The sequence below is a fragment of the Eurosta solidaginis genome, chromosome 4 (assembly GCF_040869045.1).
Source record: "Eurosta solidaginis isolate ZX-2024a chromosome 4, ASM4086904v1, whole genome shotgun sequence".
NCBI classification, from domain to species: domain Eukaryota; kingdom Metazoa; phylum Arthropoda; class Insecta; order Diptera; family Tephritidae; genus Eurosta; species Eurosta solidaginis.
The window spans coordinates 93,212,709-93,232,171 of record NC_090322.1 but is presented as its reverse complement, the minus strand read 5'-3'; the positions used below and the strand labels follow the sequence as shown (position 1 = coordinate 93,232,171).

Below are 19,463 nucleotides of genomic sequence, written 5' to 3'. Positions count from 1 at the left end.
TAGGGGAGCATCTAGTAATTATCAGCCACAACGCTCGAACAACATTTCTGAGCAGAGAGTGCAACAGATAATAGCGGAGTCAATGAATGACTTTCGTACACAAATCATGGATTCTATTACGAACGACATTCAGAATTTGTTGCAAAATATGAATATTGACCGAAATTTAGGTAGAACACCACCACCTACCCATGCACAACCAGAACTCCCCCCAGAATTCCACGTGATGCACCTTTCCAGGAGCAACACCCCATTCGACCTCCCAACCCTAGAAGAGCAGATTCGATAGGAGGATCGAGAATCTCCTTGGCCAATGAAAAATTGTCAAACCTTGTTAGGAACTGGCAAATTAGATTTAAAGGATCAGCCGATGCGATAACGGTGGATTAATTTATTTACCGAATAAACACCCTTACTTCCCTTCACCTGAACGGAAACTTTGACCTTTTATGTCAACATGTACATTCCTTGTTCGATGTTAAGGCCCTACAATGGTTTTGGCGGTATCGTCAAAACAGTGAAGATCTTAACTGGATTGAGCTTTGTGAGGCAATGCGGCGTCAGTTTAAAGATTTTTCCACTCTGAGATAAAAGACGACATCAGGAAATGAAAGCAAAAACCGAATGAGCCCTTTGATGAATTTTTAGATGCCATAATGAATATGAATGACTCCGACTTAGTTGAAACGCGCAATTAGAAGTATTAATCCGGACTTAAGGCATGAGCTACTCCACTTGGACATTCATGACATTGCGACCTTGAGGAAAGGGGCTCGCAGACACGAACAGTTCTTTCGGGATCTCCCTGGTTCCCTACCACGCCAAACTCCAATTCGTCGTCAGATCTTTGAAGTTACTCACCATCCTCAAGATACAGATCACGGCGGCGAATGTGTTAATGACGAAGTTGGTGGAGAGATTGCTGCGGTAGACACAAGTCAACTAAAATGTTGGAACTGCGAGGAGGTTGGTCACCGGTATCACGACTACTTAAAACCACGACGGATATTCTGTTATGGTTGTGGCGCTGTGGATACGTATAAGCCCACTTGTCCAAAATGCACTTAGGGCAAAGCAAGAGGGAGAGGTTCGTCAAGTGGCAGACGGACGCCCAACCCATTGCCCTCGGAAATAAAAACAAACCAAGTTAGGTTCCGTAGTCATAATGAACCTATTTCACCAGATGTACAAGAAAATTTATCCAGAACGCCTTATAAAATTAACCGCGAAAATCGACCAGAAGATAGTGGTGACGCTGGTGCATCAAATTCGCGTAGTTTGAACAAAAACGTATATCGACCGTATCATATCCGCTTAGCGGAGTATAAGCTTGCTAGGGCCCGAATCTTTTCAGAACGGACCGAAATACTCCCGAAATCCCGATCAACTAGGCGCATATGCTCGTACTGGCAACGGAGGAAAAACCTTCGAAAATTTGTCCTATCGTCGATAGTATGTAATGGCTCAGACATTCGACCGTACGCGAACGTAGTTGTCCTTGGTAAAAATTATTTAGCCTTGCTAGACAGCGGAGCCAACAAAAGTTGTATCAGATCGCAATTAGCCCAATCAGTCCTGGATAGCCCCAGTATAGAGTATAGGAAATTTTCAGGTATCGTTAGAACCGCTGATGGCAAGAAACAGGAGGTGGCGGGATCTATTAACATGACTCTAACCTTCAATGACCGAACCTTTGATGTGGAATTTTTGATTGTTCCCACAGTGACTAATAACATAATTTGTGGCATGGACTTCTGGGAGACATTCGGGTTGAAAGTGAGCATGGATGCAGGGTTAAATCAACTGACTGCGGAGGAAGAAATAGAGCGGGAAACCCTACCACTGTCGTCAACACAAAGGCGGCAGTTGGAAATCGCGATAGCGGCGTTTCCATCGTTTGAAAGCGAAGGTCTTGGCCTCACGAGTCTAGTCGTCCATTCTATTGACACGGGAAATTCAACACCCGTCAAACAAAGATATTACCCCATTTCGCCGGCTAGGGAAAGTATCCTATGTAAGGAAATAGACCGTATGTTGGAATTGGGTGTGATTGAAGAAGCCGAAGGCTCTCCATGGATATCGCCAGGTTCTGCCTAGACTCTAGAAAATTAAATGAATTAACGACTAAAGATGCTTATCCGATACCAAATATAGACGGACTCATATCGCGATTACCACTAGTGCACATCATATCAAAAATTGACCTGAAGGATGCCTTCTGGCAAATCCCTTTGTCACCCGATTCGAAACCAAAAATTGCGTTCACTATTCCTAATCGGCCGTTATATCAGTTTACGCGAATGCCGTTTGGGCTATGCAATGCACCGCAGACGATGTGCCGATTAATGGATAAAGTGATAACTTACCATTTAAAGTTACACGTTTTCGTATACCTGGACGACTTGCTTGTCGTGTGACAATCATTTGAAGAACATCTGACGCATCTGTTAGAAGTAGCTGCGCAAATTAGAAAGGCGGGGTTAACCATAAACGTAGGTAAAAGCCATTTCGGGTTATGTAGGGTTAAGCATTTAGGATTTGTTGTGGGAAATGGGTCATTGTCCGTTGATTCGGCTAAAGTAGATGCAATTATTGACTATCCAGCTCCGAAGAATGAACGTCAGGTTCGTCAATTTTTAGGAATGACAGGATGGTATCGGCGCTTTATTCCCGAATACGCGAGCCTCACATACCCTCTTACAGAACTACTAACCAAGAAGAAAAAGTTCATCTGGGATGAAGATGCCCAATATGCTTTTGATGCCGTGAAAGAGACTCTTACAACAGCTCCGTTTTTGCTACACCCTAATTATGCGAAACCTTTTATAGTCCAATACGATGCAAGCCAGTGCGGCGTCGGTGGACTTTTGGCCCAATGTGATGTCAATGGAGACGAAAGGCCTATTGCTTACGCCCAAAGAAACTACACCGTCACCGAACTGGAGTGCCTCGCTGTCGTTTTAGCCATCAAAAAGTTCAGACCATATATTGAAGGTCACGAGTTTAAAGTAGTAACAGACCATGCAAGTCTGAAATGGCTGATGCGACAAAAGGACCTAAATGGACGCCTAGCAAGATGGGCTCTAAAGCTTCAGGGTTTCAACTTCACAATTGAGCATAAAAAAGGAAGTGAGAATAAGATGGCAGACGCTTTATCGCGCATACACGAAGATGAAGGGTATGTTGAGGCGGTAGAATTAGAAACGTTGCCAGAGATAGATTTAGAGTCCGAACATTTTGAAGCTAATGATTATAAAGAACTGAGGGAAAAATTCGCGAGTTCAGATTTACCCGATTATAGAGTTATAGATAAATACATTTATCACTGCTCAATGTTGCCTTAAACTTTTATCTTTTTTCTTAGCTTTTAAAATTTTTAACAATTGTTGTTGTTAATTTCTAAGATCGCGGGTTCGAATCGAGATAAAGGCCTAACAATAATTATTTATCATTATTATTGTTATGATAAATTTTTTCTTAATTTAAACAATTTTAAATCAGAATAGAAGAAAGAAAAGATTTTAGACAACTGCCAAAGCTCGTTGTATAGATCCATTTCGGGAACAGCTAAATTCCTTCATCGGCAACGTTTAGGCGCCGCTGCTATAACCAGTTAGCTGTCACAGTGGTTGTTTGTCTACTTACTTACATAATTGGCGCTTATCCGTCTAAACGGTTATGGCCGTCCAACAAGGCGCGCCAGTCGCTCCTTCGATCCGCCAACCGGCGCCAATTGGTCACACCAAGGGAGTTTAAATTTTTTCCACCTTCCAACGGAGTGGGGGCCGCTCTCTGGGTATAAATCATACACTTTGGAGGCCTTAACCTAAAACAAAATGTACTAAATTAACAGTTTCTATTTTTGTATATATGTATATGTTTTTGTTTAAGCCAGGAAGTTTCTGGTGATGTGGCAGATATCGATGATGACTGACTTCTGGATGTTGTTAATCAAGCTTTCTTGCAGCCCAAGCTTGTCCATATTTGTTCTGAGATGCTTGTCGATTACGCCTTCAGCGCTTATCACCACTGGGATAATTTTTATTTCTGTAAGGTTCCAGTTCCTCTTTATTTCAACGGCTAGCTCGGCATACCTACTGATTTTTTCGGCGTATGTACGAGTCATGTTTCTTGTAGCCGGAACTGCAACATCAATGAAGAAGCCTCTACTGTCATAGTAGATCTTCAGGTCTTCATTTTCCATAACTGGTTCTGGGTTGTATCTGCAGTACGCCACTTCACCTACATATATGTTGTATTTGCTAAGCAGGTTCTTTTGGAGAATTTTTGCAACGTTGTTGTGCCTTCGTGTGTACTCAGTTTGAGCTAGGTTTGTGCAGCCTGAAATTATATGGTCAATTGTATCGGTTTGACTCATACACCTTCAACAAGTATCACATGATATTTGGATCCTTTTATTATTATTATTATTATTATTTTTGGTTGTTTTTTTTTTTTTTTTTGTTACGTGGGAGGTATATACGCCGCCAATTTTCAAAACTATCGGCGCGGCGGCGGCGGCGTCCGGCGCGTTACTATATTTTCTAATCGTTTAAGACTGTTTAGGCCATTTATTGTTCATGTCGAAAATTGGTCGGATATGGTCGAAAGTGGTATCAACGGATGTGCATCACTGCCAGTTATAAGAAACTAATTGCGAAATATAACTATTTCTAATTGTTCAAAAGTTATTTAAAAAAACAGGCGTTTTCGATGCCAGCTTAACACGGACTTTGCATCACCCAATTCACCAAGTTATTAAAACAAAACACTAAAAGAAAAGTTATATAATAAATTTTATATTCTCACTTTGCATATTTTTTTCAAAAAAGTAATAATGAACAATGAATTCAAATAAAATGGCCCAAGGCGAACATGTTTTCAAATTGTCCTCAAGTTGTTAAAAAAAAAGCAAATTACCCAAAAAAGGTGCCGATTTTTTAAAGAATTTCATATTGCGATTGGCTGAAAGAATTTTCGAAATCAGTGATGCAAAATCCTTTAGCAGGTTCTAGGCGCATAAACACTCCTTTGGAATGTTTCTCACCTCATACTTAAGTTGAGGATATATGTACTTATGAAGAGGGTATGAAAAATCACTTGGTCTTACATTCAAACATCTTTTGTTTATTTGCGAAACTATACAATAGCGACTGAAATGTTAAGTCTCCCGGTTTGAAATTTCCTAAAGTTGGCGGCCCTATCCAAAACTAGTCCCTTGGAGTGAATCACATTGATTATAGCCTATCAACCAAGTTTAAATATCACCTACACTTACGGCTCCTTTTACAAATGTGAATACGTAGGCACATACATATATTTACCAGGTGAAGCTTTGTCCTTCGCAAGAACATTCAAAGTGGTGAAGCAAAAGCTTTCCTAAGACAGTCAAACTAATGACCGTGTGCGCTACTACCCTAATGTAGTGGATAGTCGAATTAGTCTGAAAAGTGAAGCTGTCATCCATAATGAGCTCGTATAGCATAAGGCCGGAAAACAGCAGTTAACATCTTTCAACTTAAAATCGGTCGACTTTCATTCTAAAATATCGTTTTGATTTAACGAGGACTATTGAAATCAATGTTGTGAACACAAACATTGTAAAATTTTAATTATGTAGATGCGCCGAGGATTATACGATTTTCACCCATGAGTTACGCAATGACATCCACTTAGACTGCTTACGAGGGCGGCATCCTTGGCCGAATAGTCACACCCTAACGTTTCAAGGTGTTTCTCTGGTATATCTCGGCAGCATAGCGCGACAAAAACATCCGTTAGAAAATCTTCGGAGCTACACCTACAGCTTCTAGGAAAGTGACGTCGACAAAGGTATGAGTTTGAAATCGCAGTCGTAAAGCTTTTGTGCTGGCATATGGTGTGAGGGTCAGGAGGCGTGGTAGCCACTGGTGGTCGGGATTGCTACTGTTCGCACATCGGGAATTGTAGCTTTTAAAAACAGCCGAAAAAACTGGGAGCGCCCTGTGCCACGAGAGTCATAAGTATTAATAGACCATTAATAGCAACCACAAGTCGCCTTTGTGCGTGACCGCCAAGGAGCCACAAATGATTTAAAGAAATTGTGTTCGCGACGATTATTAGGAGTTAACCCCAGGTGAAACTACGCTTTGCACGAGATATACAGACAAAAGTGTGACCATTTTATGTGTCTCCAATTCCAAAGGCCGGGGTTAGGTTCGAAGCCTCTCTGGAGTAAGTGAACGGGGGACAATCCCACCGCAAGGAGCTACTTCTGAAAATTGTTGAACGATCTGCGAGATTTTGAGGCAGAAACCCCGGATCTTTCAAAACGTCGATTTCTTTAAATACATACAAACAAAACCTTTCCTAAATATTATTTTTTTAAATAGAAAAATTAAGCTTTTTAATGTAAGTACACCGGTGTACGCCGGCGCGCCGCCAACGCCGCTGCCGCCGATAAAGTGATCGGCGTAAACCTCTAGTGGAAGGAGGAAATGCTTTATACACTAACCGGGTTGTAAAGCCTCGGTGCTACTCTCTGTAGCAGCGAGCCTCTCCGAGTGTAGGACTCCCTTTATTTTCCTTCATGGGCTACCCACTAAAACCCAACCTCCCACGGCCCGCAGATTTTCCGCACCTGGGACCGCGTTTAGGATAACTTCGGGTACGGAAGCGCGCTACGTGAGCTCTCTGGCTACTCTCACGTTATTGGGCTAAGCAACCATCTTGCCGTTTAGCGAGGAGAATATTCCTTGCATATCTGCTGACCATGACCCATCTGTCATTTCCGCAGGTCATTTTATGGATGACACTGCCAGAGGATAGGTCGCCTAGTGTTACTTCCACTCTTCTTCGTTGCTGTGCGAAATGATCGCATTCGAAAAAGGTGTGGCGTACGTCGTCTATGAGCCCACAGTATAATCAATTCGGATTTTCAACCTTGCCCATCCTGTGGAGGTATTCCCGGAAGTAGCCGTGTCCAATTAAAAACTGTGTCAGGTAGAAGGCGACCTCTCCATGCGGCCATTCTAACCATGGCTCCAGCTCGGGAATCAGTTCCCTGGTCCACTTGCCGGCAGTACTGCAGCTCCATTGTTGTTGCCAGCGTCGGATAGAATCTTTTCGCGCCTGCGCGGCAGCAACATCTCTGCATACTTCTCCTCGGAGGTGGTAAATTGATTTCCTCTCCTCAGCGAGAAGATGTATTGGTATAGTTACCGCAATAACAAGAACTGCGTCTGCGGATACCGTGCGGTAGCACCCCTATGCGTTGAACAGAAGTAATAGCTACTCGGTACTTTCGGAATTTCATTGCATCCGCCTAAATTTCTGCACCGTACAAGACTATAGAATCTGAAGCGGAAGCAAGCAGCTTTCTTATACATGACCTTGGCCCGCCTGTGTTTGCCATTAATCGACTTAAGTATCCTATGGTCTGTGCAGTTTTTTCGCAGGATCCTTGAAAGTGTTCCGAGAAGGTTAGCTTGCTAGCTAGCTTCACCCCAAGGTATTTCGTGGAGCTGCGTGTTTGTACTTGTTGTTCTCCAACCATCATGTTCATAATGGTGGAAATTCGTCTCTCCGTGAGGATTACGATCTCAGTTTTCGCTGTCGCGAGCTGAAGTCCACGGTCACTCATCCATCTATTTACACTGCGCATTACTTGATTTAATTTAAGCTGCGCCAGCTCACAGTTCCGTGTAATTACGGCAGCCACGTCGTCTGCGAACCCGACATGAAAAGCACTTTCTGGCATGTGCAAACGAAGGAGGCTGTCGTACGAAGCATTCCAGAGGTCGGGACCTAACACCGATCCCTGGGCTGCTCCGCCTATTATCCTCATCTTTCTCTGACCTTGATTTGTTTCGTACGTGAGCCAGCGATCTCTTAGGTAGTCTAGTAGATAAGGAGGTACCTTGAAAGAGTGTTTCAGCGCATCGAGCATGTCGTCCTACCTGACGGAATTGAAGGCATTTTTCACGTCCAGCGTGACCAGTAAGACAACCGGCCTAGCTTGGTGGCACACGGTTTCGGCATTCCTTACCGCATTTATAACTTCGGCTATGGCATCTATTGTGGAGTGACCTTTCCGGAACCCATGCTGCCGATGGGTTAGCCCACCTCCATCTTCAATGGCTGCTATCAGCCGTTGTTTAAGGAGGCTTTCCATCATTTTCCCGGCTGTGTCGAGCATGTATAATGGTCGAAAAGAGGACGGGGAGTTCGGGTCTCCCTTGCCTTACGGTATTAGCACGAGGTGCGCTGTCTTCCACCTTGTAGGAAAGATCCTGGCTTCCAGGCATTTGTTATACATATGCAGCAGCACCTCAGGACTGCTTTTAGCAGCCATTCTTATTGCTTTAGCTGGTATCCCATCCGGTCCTGGCGCTGTACCGGGCTTCATTCTGTGTAGGGCCGCTTTTAGCTCACCTTCACTGAACGGCTGCACGTCGTGGTCTTCGTGGGTGACGTGGTCACCCTCTCTGCTTGTGCGAGTGAGGAACAGGGCATCTACTATACTTCGCATCTTTCCCTCATCCGTCGTTTGGTTCGGTGGGCGGATTTTCCCCATTACTATTTTATACCCTTGTCCCCAAGGATCACGATCAACTTCTTTGCAAAGCTTTTTCCAGCTATCAAGTTTGCTTTGCTTTATGGTGGCACAGAGAATATTGTTTGCTCTTTTGTATGCCTCCGCATGCTCTAGCGCGTCAGGCCTGCTGCGTGCGCGGGTTGCCAGCCTTCGCTTTCTGTGGCATACCCTGCATAGTTCGGCGATTTCGCTACTCCACCAGTGCACTTGTTTTTTACCTCTCCTAGGCCCTTTTCGTGGCATTGAGGTCTTGCATGCGTGGTTCAGGCAACGCATGGTGGCTTTTACCGTAGCGTCCGCCGCTTCGGCACTGTCGACTATCTGTCGTGCGCTCGCTTGTACAACAGCGGAGAACTTTGCAGCGTCAACCTTAGAGGCGTCCCATTTTGTTTTCATACGGGGCGGTCTCCCTGTCGACATTGCCCTGAGTCATTAAGATGGAAAGTGATGTAGTTATAGTCACTACCCGTGAGATCCTCCATCACCCTCCATCCAGCCGCCTTTGACAGCAGGTTTTCCGATACTAATGTAATATCAGGGATAGAGTGTCCAAAGCCTGCTCGCCGATATGTCGGGGTCGTGCCGGTATTCAGAATGACCAATCCAAGTCGGGCAGCCATTTCTAGCACTAGCCTTCCTCTGGAGTTAGTCTTGGGCATTCCCCACTCAACAGCCCTAGCATTGGAATCTCCATCGACGACCACGTTACCGGTTTCATCACGCAAATCGTCTTCGAGTAGTTCAAGCTTATCTTTGAACCCTTGAATTGGATCGTTTGGGGACAGGTAGCAGCTCACTAGTGTGGTGTGCGTCACTGTTACGCGAGCGCAGCCCACGGCTTCGTGGGTGCCAGCGTCTACGATCCAGATCGCAGCAGCACCTGTTAAGTCTACGTGCCAGTCACTCCTGACACTATAAGGTTCGCTGATGATGGCATAGCTGGCTCTGTTTTCAAGAACCAATTGGTCCAGCAGACTATCGGCTAACCTGTTTCGGTTCAGGTTGCCTTGGATGAACCTGGTTACTTGCGCGCCTGTTGGGCCTTTGCGGCAGCGAGTGCCTCCCTGAAGGTGCTGCATGCTCCAGACCCGGGAAGGTGGTCGACCTTCTCTGACTGGCATAAAAAGCACTTTGGAGTTTCCATGCAGGCCGAGGCCTAGTAGCCACTCTGTCCGCACTTCCAGCAAGCACTGCTTCTATCAGGGCCTTTGCAGTCTGCTTTTTGGTGTCCGTAGCCTAGACACCTGAAGCATCGCTGCACGTCTACCCTCTGTCTAAGCCTGCATTGCAGCCAGCCGATACAGATCTTGCCCTTGGCTAGTAAAAGGACGCCAACAGCTTCATCCACTTCAATGGCTGCCATCTTCTGTTCACGCTGGTTTGCCGAGAAAATAGACACACGGGCCTGTCCCGTAATTTCCCCGCCAGCAGCTTTCCTAACAGCCTCGGCAACTTCTTCGGCGGTTGCCAGACAGTCCATGCCCAGCACCTCTATCCGCATTCGCCGCGTAAGCTGCTTGGTTTCGCCCTTTTCTCCAGCAGCGCTTCCTATCGCTTGGATGAATGCTGATTTATCGCCGCAACGTGCAGTTTCGATAAGTGCACTCCCGGATTTGGTTTTTCAGACGGAGCGTATGTCGGTCCCTGTATCTTCAGGCCGAAGCTCGCCTCGGATGGCTCCTACGACTTCGGCGTATTTCTTTCCTTAGGCTGGTTTAACTACGAAAGTGGCGGCCCGTCTGTTTCCGGGCTTGCCTTTTCTTTTTGCCCTCTTGGCTTTCCCAGGTGGTGTCCTTTGTTCTTTCTCAGGGCGTGGTTTGGCTTTCCGGTTCCTTACGGTCGTCCAGGCCTCGCACGAGATTGTCTTCGCAGAACCCTCATCGCACTTTTTCTTGGCCTCCCAGGCCCCCGGTTGCGAGCCAGAATTCGTTCGTGCTCTTTTGTTCCCACGAGCCGCTTTCGGTTCGGTGTACTCTGCGCTTTTACCCTCTAATAAAGAGCGCATGCCACTCAGTTTCCAAGTTTTTTTTTCAGCCTCCATTATTATTATTATTATTTTTTTTTTTTTTTTGTTCTGTGGAAGGAGGAAATGCTTTATGCACTAACCGGGTTGTTAAGCCTCGGTGCTAAGCCTCGGTGTAGCAGCGAGCCTCTCCGAGTGTAGGACTCCCTTTATTTTTCTTCTAACCTCCCACGGCCCGCGCATTTTCCGCACCTGGGACCGCGTTTAGCATAACTTCGGGTACGGAAGCGCGCTACGTGAGCTCTTTGACTACTCTCACGTTATTGGGCTAAGCAACCATCTTGCCGTTTAGCGAGGAGAATATTCCTTACATATCTGCTGACCATGTCCCATGTGTCATTTCCGCAGGTCATTTTATGGATGACACTGCCAGGGGATAGGTCGCCTAGTGTTACTTCCACTCTTCTTCGTTGCTGTGCGAAGTGATCGCATTCGAAAAAGGTGTGGCGTACGTCGTCTATGAGCCCACAGTATAACCAATTCGGATTTTCAACCTTGCCCATCCTGTGGAGGTATTGCCGGAAGTAGCCGTGTCCGCTTAAAAACTATGTCGATTTCGTGATCGATCAGGAGAGGCGGTGGAATATATCCTCCTGGAACGCGACGCAATCTGATCAGGGCACAATAGATCAACGGTCGCAGTGCAATCCCCAATAAATTTTCTATCTATCTTCATATTATAAAAATAGTTGTATTTCATTTTTTATTATATAAAATTAGTTTGACATATCAGATTTGTCAATATTATTTTAGTCCTGCTACTTTTAACATATTTATAATATTTAAGAAGAACATTTAAGAAGTAAGAAACATGATTAATGCTTACATTAATACGTGTTTCATTTATTTTCATTGAGGAATAAGTTCGTAAAAATAAAAAGCACGTTTTCATAAAGTGCATGTGAAGCCCCATAGATAAAATGAGTAATAGAAGGAACATTGGTTTATATATTATATTTTTAAAATGAAAATCTACTGCCAAAAAGTAATAGAATGAACATTGGTTTGTACATTACATTTTTAAAATGAAAATCTCCTGTTAAAAAAGGAGCAAAACCTAACTATGTACATTTTTTTATTTTCGTACTTAACTACACTCCCTTTTGTGATTCAGGATTTCGCGCAAATTTTGAAAAAACTCCGACCATCAATTCCTTCATTATATGACATTCGACTGCCTAGTCCACTGCCTTCCACTCTATCCGCAACATAAGCTCAACTTAAGCTGCCAAACATATAGTAAACAATGTTGAACACAATTTACGGAGAAAACTCAAGGGATCGCGCTTTTATAGTAGCTCGAAAGAGCTTTCGTCTTAGCGCTATCTCTCATCAACTTAACGTTACTTTACTTACATTGAGTGGAATACAATTAAAATTGAGTCTAAAACAGTAACTTACCATAAATGATATGAATTGAGCATAGCGGAATGATACAAGGTGGCAGCATGGTGACATACCTACAAACATAAATAAAAATTCCATGTACTTTGTTTTTGTAAATTCGATGGACAAATGTTAAAATCGTACTGCACCGGAAGTTGATGTATCAAATCAAATAAAAAAGTATATAAATAGCTGTTCCATGCTGCCACCTTGTATCTTTGCGCCATGGAATTGAGTGAAACATAAATACAATGGGATATGAAACACTAAACATGCAAATATGGTCATAGATTATATATGACCCTGTGAGAAATATATACATATGAGCTAATTGTAAAACATGCGTAACTAAACATGCGCGTTTATTTATAAATGCTTATATTTTATCTATATAACAATGTTTCACGTTACAACTTGCTTTAGTCTTACTCTTAATTTAAGCTTAGTCTTACTCTCATATTTATTTTATATTAAGTTTGCTCATATTTGAGGATCTCTTTCATTACACCAACTATCATTACACCAACTATTGTATTATCTGGTCCTGTTTGAGATTTAAGTTACACATTATTTGTATAATGAGTGAGTTAATAAAAATTCTTTGGTACATGAAGACGTTTAAAATCATTTCTGGCGCAGTCTTACGCGTGATAGGTTCGCGTAAAATGCAAAAAAAAAAACATTTTTTTTTGAGTAAAGCAAAATTGTTCGAAAATAACTTATGTTTTAAACGCAAATTTTATTGTGGTTGCAGTGACGTAGTGAGGTTTTCTTGCGCCCGGGGCAAAATATTTTCGTGAAATATAGGAAACATTGCCCTCGTTGCTGAAGGACAACAACGGAGGGAGGTTCATTTCCCGGCGGGTTGAAAGGCTTAGAGGAGGAACTTAGTTTTGTCCGACAGCTTCATGGCTCTGCGAATGCAGGCTGGAATCAACAAAAGAAAACTATGCAGCAAAATAAACATTTACATCCCTTGTCTCTTCAAATTTTTCACATTACAGTACTTGGCACTGATTTAATATACAAGTTATTTTTTATTGCACGTGTGTGCTTTATTGAGCTACATTTAAAACTGATTCTTACTAGCTACCCTAACTGTCCACCTAGCCCACGACGTCGCGTAATGCTGCTGCTACTCTGCTGGCGACTGGCGACGTTGACACAATCGTCGCGCTGACGATATTTACCTGATGATGTTGTAAAAGCTGCTTTTGCTGATGCAGCTAAACATGATGAAGAGAATTGTAGCGCTTGTGATGTTCTCATAGCGCAATGACCACACTGTGGCAACTGTGGCAATTGGTTAATGACATCTGTGGGAATAAACTTATGATAGCTCTTCCCCTTCTAAGTGAGGGACGTCCTCGGACCATGTGGGGGCATTTTCAATAACGGCCTTGGTGGATTTGGCTAAAGACCTTTTCTTTCTGTTCACAGCTGCTCTGTGAAATGCGTATGCGAGCATTCCTATAATGAGTAGGGCACCCAAAGCAGCGAAACTCACCAGGTTATTGCGTTTGAACCTCGGTTGCAGGTATTTAATGTGCTGAAGGTTTTGCTGATTTACGTGTCAAGGTAAGGTGCGCTCAGGATTTCTATGTGCTGTATCAGGTTGATATCTGGGGACCATAATGCTTCAGGGCTTAAAGGCGTCGGGGAATTTTCGTTATAAAATAGGGTGCCATTAACTTTCACTTTTTTCTCGAAGGCCACTAGGTACGTTCCCTTAACTGTAATGGGAGCTTCGTCGTTTTCTTCTATAACTGCCGTTTGGTCGTTAATAACAATCAAACCGTCACCTATCGGTGTAATAGGTGCAAGATTGTTGTATGTTGTGCCACAGTTGGCTGTGTTGCGTGTCATTAAATGTAGAGCGCATGATGTTGCTGATGATGCTAGGCAGAATGTTGGGGTTGTGCTTCTATAATTTCTTACCGCTACAGTTTGGTTGTCGCATGTAGCAAAGGTGGGTTCTTGCAAATGTAGAATTTGGTGGTCGGGGGCTACTGGAAAAATTCGATTTTTTTTTTTTCATCTAAATCAAGGTATAGTATACTTCATTAAAAAGTAGATTACGTTATTATATTGGACTATTTTAATCTTAACTAATGGTATGATATCGGCTATCGCGAAGTGCTTTGTTTTGGTTATTGCATTTATATCCGAGTTATCCAAAAGAATATGGTGAGTATTTATCAATCGTAGAAGTCTGTCTATTTAGCGTATGTCTGCGTGTAATATTTTCTTCATGTGTGATTGGTGGAAATGATTTGTGGCGTTAAACGTTTCGTCTCGTAGCAGTTCGTAAAGAGTTAGGTTGGTGATATGCTTGATGCATCCGAAATTTTCCCAGATTATAATGTCTCCATCTACCACTGGGATGTACTTTGCGTTAGTGTAGTCCATTATCCGTCCTGTCGTCAACGAGGCCAATAACATTGTAAAAAATATCAAGAAAATCCTAAAACAAATAAATGTCTATTAGTAACGGCATATGTTACATAGCTTGTGCGAAGGTTGTCCTTATGGACCCTCCTCCCTCTTATAAGCACCGTAGTACCGAGATCTTTTTCGACCTCCTCTTCAGTGTAGAGAGGCGTCAGTTTCCAATGTGCTATGGAATCGCTCTACCTGACCATTTGATGTACTGTGAAGGGGTGGGGCATTCGCGATGTCAATATTAAAATGATTTTTACCATAGATTTGATGCTATGAGAATTCAGTGACTCTTCATTGTCACAGTAAATGGTTTTTGTACATGAAAACATGTTGAGTAGCCGCAGAAGCTGTGGCTTTACGTCTACTATTGTCCTGGACTTTGAGGACTGTACTATGGCAAACTGTGAAAACTTGTCAATGCAAGTTAAGAAATACTTAGAGCCCGTTGAAAATATGTCGATGAGGAGGATCTCTCCACAATATGTGGGAATGGGCGTCTGAGCAATAGGTGCTTTTTTGGATGGCGATTGTACTTCGCTTGAGATCATATGTGGCAGTTAGAGGCAAATTGTTTGGCTTTTCTCTCCATTTTGGGGAAAAATAGTCCTCCAATATTTGTTTTACATTCTCTTGGGCCGCTCGATGTGCCCAATTATGTTCGGCAGGACCAATTTCTTGCTGCTCATTCGGGTCTGTTATGTCGTTGACAAATTTTTCCGTATGTCTAAATTTGACCGTTGGAAAAAGTTCAACCAGTTTGTCCTGAAATTGTGCTAGTGATGAAATAAAATGCTATCAAGTGCAAACTTAGTACGTACAAAATATATGCTACGTTTATTCACGCGGTTTGATGAGAAGAGAAGTTATATGATATATATACAGATCATATTTGTATGAGTATATATGAAGAAAAATAACAGTTAGAAAGTAATGAAATTAAGTAGCTGAATACAATGCCGAGTAAGAATGTGCCACGGACCAAGGAGTGACAGATATTGAAAGACAAGTGGTGTCATTAAACAATGTTGCTTCTTAACACTCTCACTCATTGTTTGACTGGCGACATTCCTAAAAGCTGCAAATTATTCCTAAAGCGTTGATTTGTCAGTGGCTTTGTAAATATATCAGCACGTTGTTGTTCTGTGTTGACGTATTTGAACTCAACCATTTTGGCCTTTTGCAGATCTCTGATGAAATGTAACCTTATGTCGATATGCTTTGTACTATGGTGTAATCCCGGATTTCCAATTAGGCGAATTGTACCCTGATTATCGATATTAAGAGCCCTAGGGGAGTCTAGGTTATAACCAAAATCAGCCAAAAGTTGTTGAAGCCAAATTAGCTCTTTAGCTCCTTCACAGGCGGCCATGCACTCGGCCTCTGTTGTTGACAACGCAACAGTCTTTTGACGGTGGCTTCTCCATGTCACAACGCTGTCGTTTAATAGAAATGCATAGCTGGTTGTAGATCTTCTTGTATCGACATCACGAGCAAAATCTGCGTCAGTATAACCTTCAAATTTAAGAGAATTACCTGACCTATATTCTATACAGTAGTCGATGGTTGCTTTTAGGTAACGAAAAATCCTCTTAGCAGCTTGTACGTGGGAGTTTTTGGGATTTTCTGTAAATTTGCTCACTTCACCAACGACATATGATATATCTGGTCTGGATACTGTAGCAGCAAACATCAAACAGCCAACAGCTTCTCTGAATGGGTAACTTACAGTAGCTTCCTCGCTACGTTTTGATAGATATGTGTTACCGTCACTAGGCGTTGAAATACCTTTTGAATCATCCATGTTAAAGCGTTGAAGAATTTTCTTTATGTAAGAACGTTGGCTAATTTTTATGGATTGTTTTGGTATATCGCGGTAAATTTCAAGCCCAACATAATAGTTGTTTTCACCATAAGTTATTCGAAATTCACTCGATAATTTTTCAATGAATAAATTTAAAGCGGATTTGTTTTGGGATAATATTAACCCATCATCAACGTATAGAAGCAAAAAAATTTTACTATTTTCAATATTGCCGTTGTGAGCGCGGCTTCATTTTTGAAAACCTTTTCTGATAGAAATATTCATAGGTGTGTCCTAAATCAGAAAGGTAGGTAGTTAGCTTCATTGACCGTCATAGGGTTAAAGTTACAAAACATAGTTCAGTGGCAACACCTGTGGCAAACGGTCTAACTGCGTGCATGATGGGTTTGAGAAAATGAGGAGATAAAGACGAGAGCGGCGGCCACCGTGGCGGCCACCGTGGTGTGATGGTAGCGTGCTCCGCCTATCACACCGTATGCCCTGGGTTCAACTCCCGGGCAAAGCAACATCAAAATTTTAGAAATAAGGGTTTTCAATTAGAAGAAAATTTTTCTAAGCGGGGTCGCCCCTCGGCAGTGTTTGGCAAGCGCTCCGGGTGTATTTTCTGCCATGAAAAGCTCTCAGTGAAAACTCATCTGCCTTGCAGATGCCGTTCGGAGTCGGCATAAAACATGTAGGTCCCGTCCGGCCAATTTGTAGTGAAAATCAAGAGGAGCACGACGCAAATTGGAAGAGAAGCTCGGCCTTAGATCTCTTCGGAGGTTATCGCGCCTTACATTTATTTTTTATTTTAAAGACGAGAGCACGATCGATTTCCGCCAAATTGATCTCGCTCTTTCTGGTTGGAGACATCAAGATGTTAAGACGTGTCAAAAAGTTTAATTTTATTTCGATAGTGCATGGTCACCCAAGCCACGCGGTCGTTTAGATATTTTTAATGAAACAATAAACTCAGAAAAAAAAAACCCTCAAACCCTCAATGGATGTAAAAGCCCCGGAAGGCACCGAAAACACCCGGTAAGCAGACGCAGCGGTTCCAGAAACATCGGATCGACGAGCAGTTCCATCAGCCAAAAACAGAACCACGTGCGCCCGAGCAAGTTACTCAGGCTCTGGAAGTTAATATGAAAGCTAAGTAGCGTAAAGTTTAGTGTAGAGTGATGAAAACCTGCCTCATTCAGGTGAAATTTATAAAAGAAAATTTAGAACTTAACCAAAAAGCTGGAAATCTAAAGTATAGCATATACCTACTGTACTAGTGCCTTAAATCTATTTTAAATGACGCGTTAAAACTAGTTCAAAAAGTTTGCTTAAAATATATTTTCAATTTCGTCATAAAAATTACCTAAAAATAGCTTAAAAACTATTTTAAAACTTAATTATAAAAGCTACGTTAAAATTACTCTCAAATCCTTCAAAAACTCCTCTAAAAATTACATAAAAAAAAATAAAATTACTTACACCTAACTTACCTTAAAATTATACATGCGGCTATACATAAGAACAAAACAACTAAAACAAAACTACTAAAGAAAATACTATGTTAATATACTTTCATAAAAATGCCAAACCCTATATTAGCAACTACTTTAACGATGGTGAAAATTTTATTTAAAATCCTAAAAAAATATATACAGATATATCTAAATGGGGTTTATTGAAAAGTTTCTACCTTGGGTTTTTTAATAAAGGTTTATAAAATAAAAGAAGAAAAAAAATATATATATGAATTCAACTATAATTGTTATGTCTATACTATTATGAAGTATACATATGTATATACATAAGTAGATTTGCAAGTTAAAGCTACAAGAAGAAGTTGAATAAAGAGAAAGAGAGAAAAAAATATACTATAGACATTTACAAAACTTAGTGGTAAAATGAAACAAAATTTAATTTAACTTTAAATAAAAGTTCTCCATTAACTTACATAAAATAACTTTTTGTGAATAAAAAAAAAAAGAGGTTTAAAAGGTAGAAAGTTTGAAAATTCAAATAATTAAATTTTAGACGAGTTTAAGGTAAGCCTTGAAGGGTTAAAAACCATGAAGTAAGAGTATTTTCATTTTCTCATTGCAACAAGCATTTACATACAGAAAAAAATTCTAATAAGAATTCGGATAGAAAGCAAAAACTTTGTGAGCGAAGAAAGAGTTTATCTTTTGTTTTAGCTTACAACGGAGCTCAACGGGCGCCTGCTGACAACGTTGGATATCATGGCAAGTTCTCTTTGATTGCATCATCTCTTATTTCTATTGATACTTTTATACGTGTGTAAGAGTAGAGTTGCGTGGGTGAAGAAGGAAAGTAACAAAAAGAAAAAAAGGGAATGTATGTTTGTACATTATAATGAGCGTGGTTGCGTTACTCTCCTTCTTTTCTACAACTATTGATACTTTTCATAACTTTGGTCGTTACCACTAGTTAGTTTTTATTCTCTTGAGGCATTTTTTTTATTCCAATTAGAACTTAATGAGGAGAGCTCTCTATCTCTCAATTAATTTGAGTACGAAGTTTTCTTGAATCGATGCACAAATGAGTGCATATGTAAGTAATTATGATTGTTAATAAATCAGCTTAGATTGTATTAAGGCGGGTCAAAAATTTAGTTTTAAAATTATTAACAACAATGTAAATTAGGAATGAATGCATAGCATAATACGTATGTATGTAACTTAATTGATAAATGTTCATAAATATCCGATTGCATTAGGGAGGCTCGAAAATGTTAATTTAAAATATCGGAAATATTGTTCAGCGATTTGACTAAATTAAAGCAGCATTTATATACGTACATATAAAGAAACTTGAATAAATATGTAATTGAATTGTAATATTTTAAAATGAATCGGTGCTAAGTTTTTATTTAAAAAGGATGTGAGGTGATCTAGGTCTTCGTATAGTTATGGTTGGGTTTAGGGATTGAAGTCAAAAATATATCTCTCATGGTTGGGTAGAAGGAGAGAAGGGGAGCGGCTTTATTGCTTCCCCGGTTCGATCGGCTGCATCTCCGGTTTAATCCGTTTCCGTTTGTCTTTCATATCTTTAGGGATTTTCGGGGTTAAAGTTTTTTTTTTTTTGATGCCTGGTTCTATCCAAATATGTGCATGGATTTCTTTTGTGTGTTAGGTTGACCCCTGTACACATGTGGCAAGCAAGAACCACCCCAATCCGGCGAGCTCAGACCTGGTTTTAACTAGCATGCACGCTACGTC

General features: G+C 41.6%; 1 protein-coding gene across 1 annotated transcript in view; it reads left to right on the top strand.

Annotated features, from left to right (window-relative positions):
* Rbcn-3A (Rabconnectin-3A) overlaps positions 1-19,463 on the top strand; it is a 2,573,828-nt gene that overhangs the window by 632,990 nt on the left and 1,921,375 nt on the right. Inside the window, exons 9-10 of the mRNA XM_067779516.1 lie at positions 1,724-2,086; positions 2,830-3,302. Coding sequence (XP_067635617.1) covers positions 1,724-2,086; positions 2,830-3,302 — 836 coding nt within the window. The remainder of the gene's footprint in view (positions 1-1,723; positions 2,087-2,829; positions 3,303-19,463) is intronic.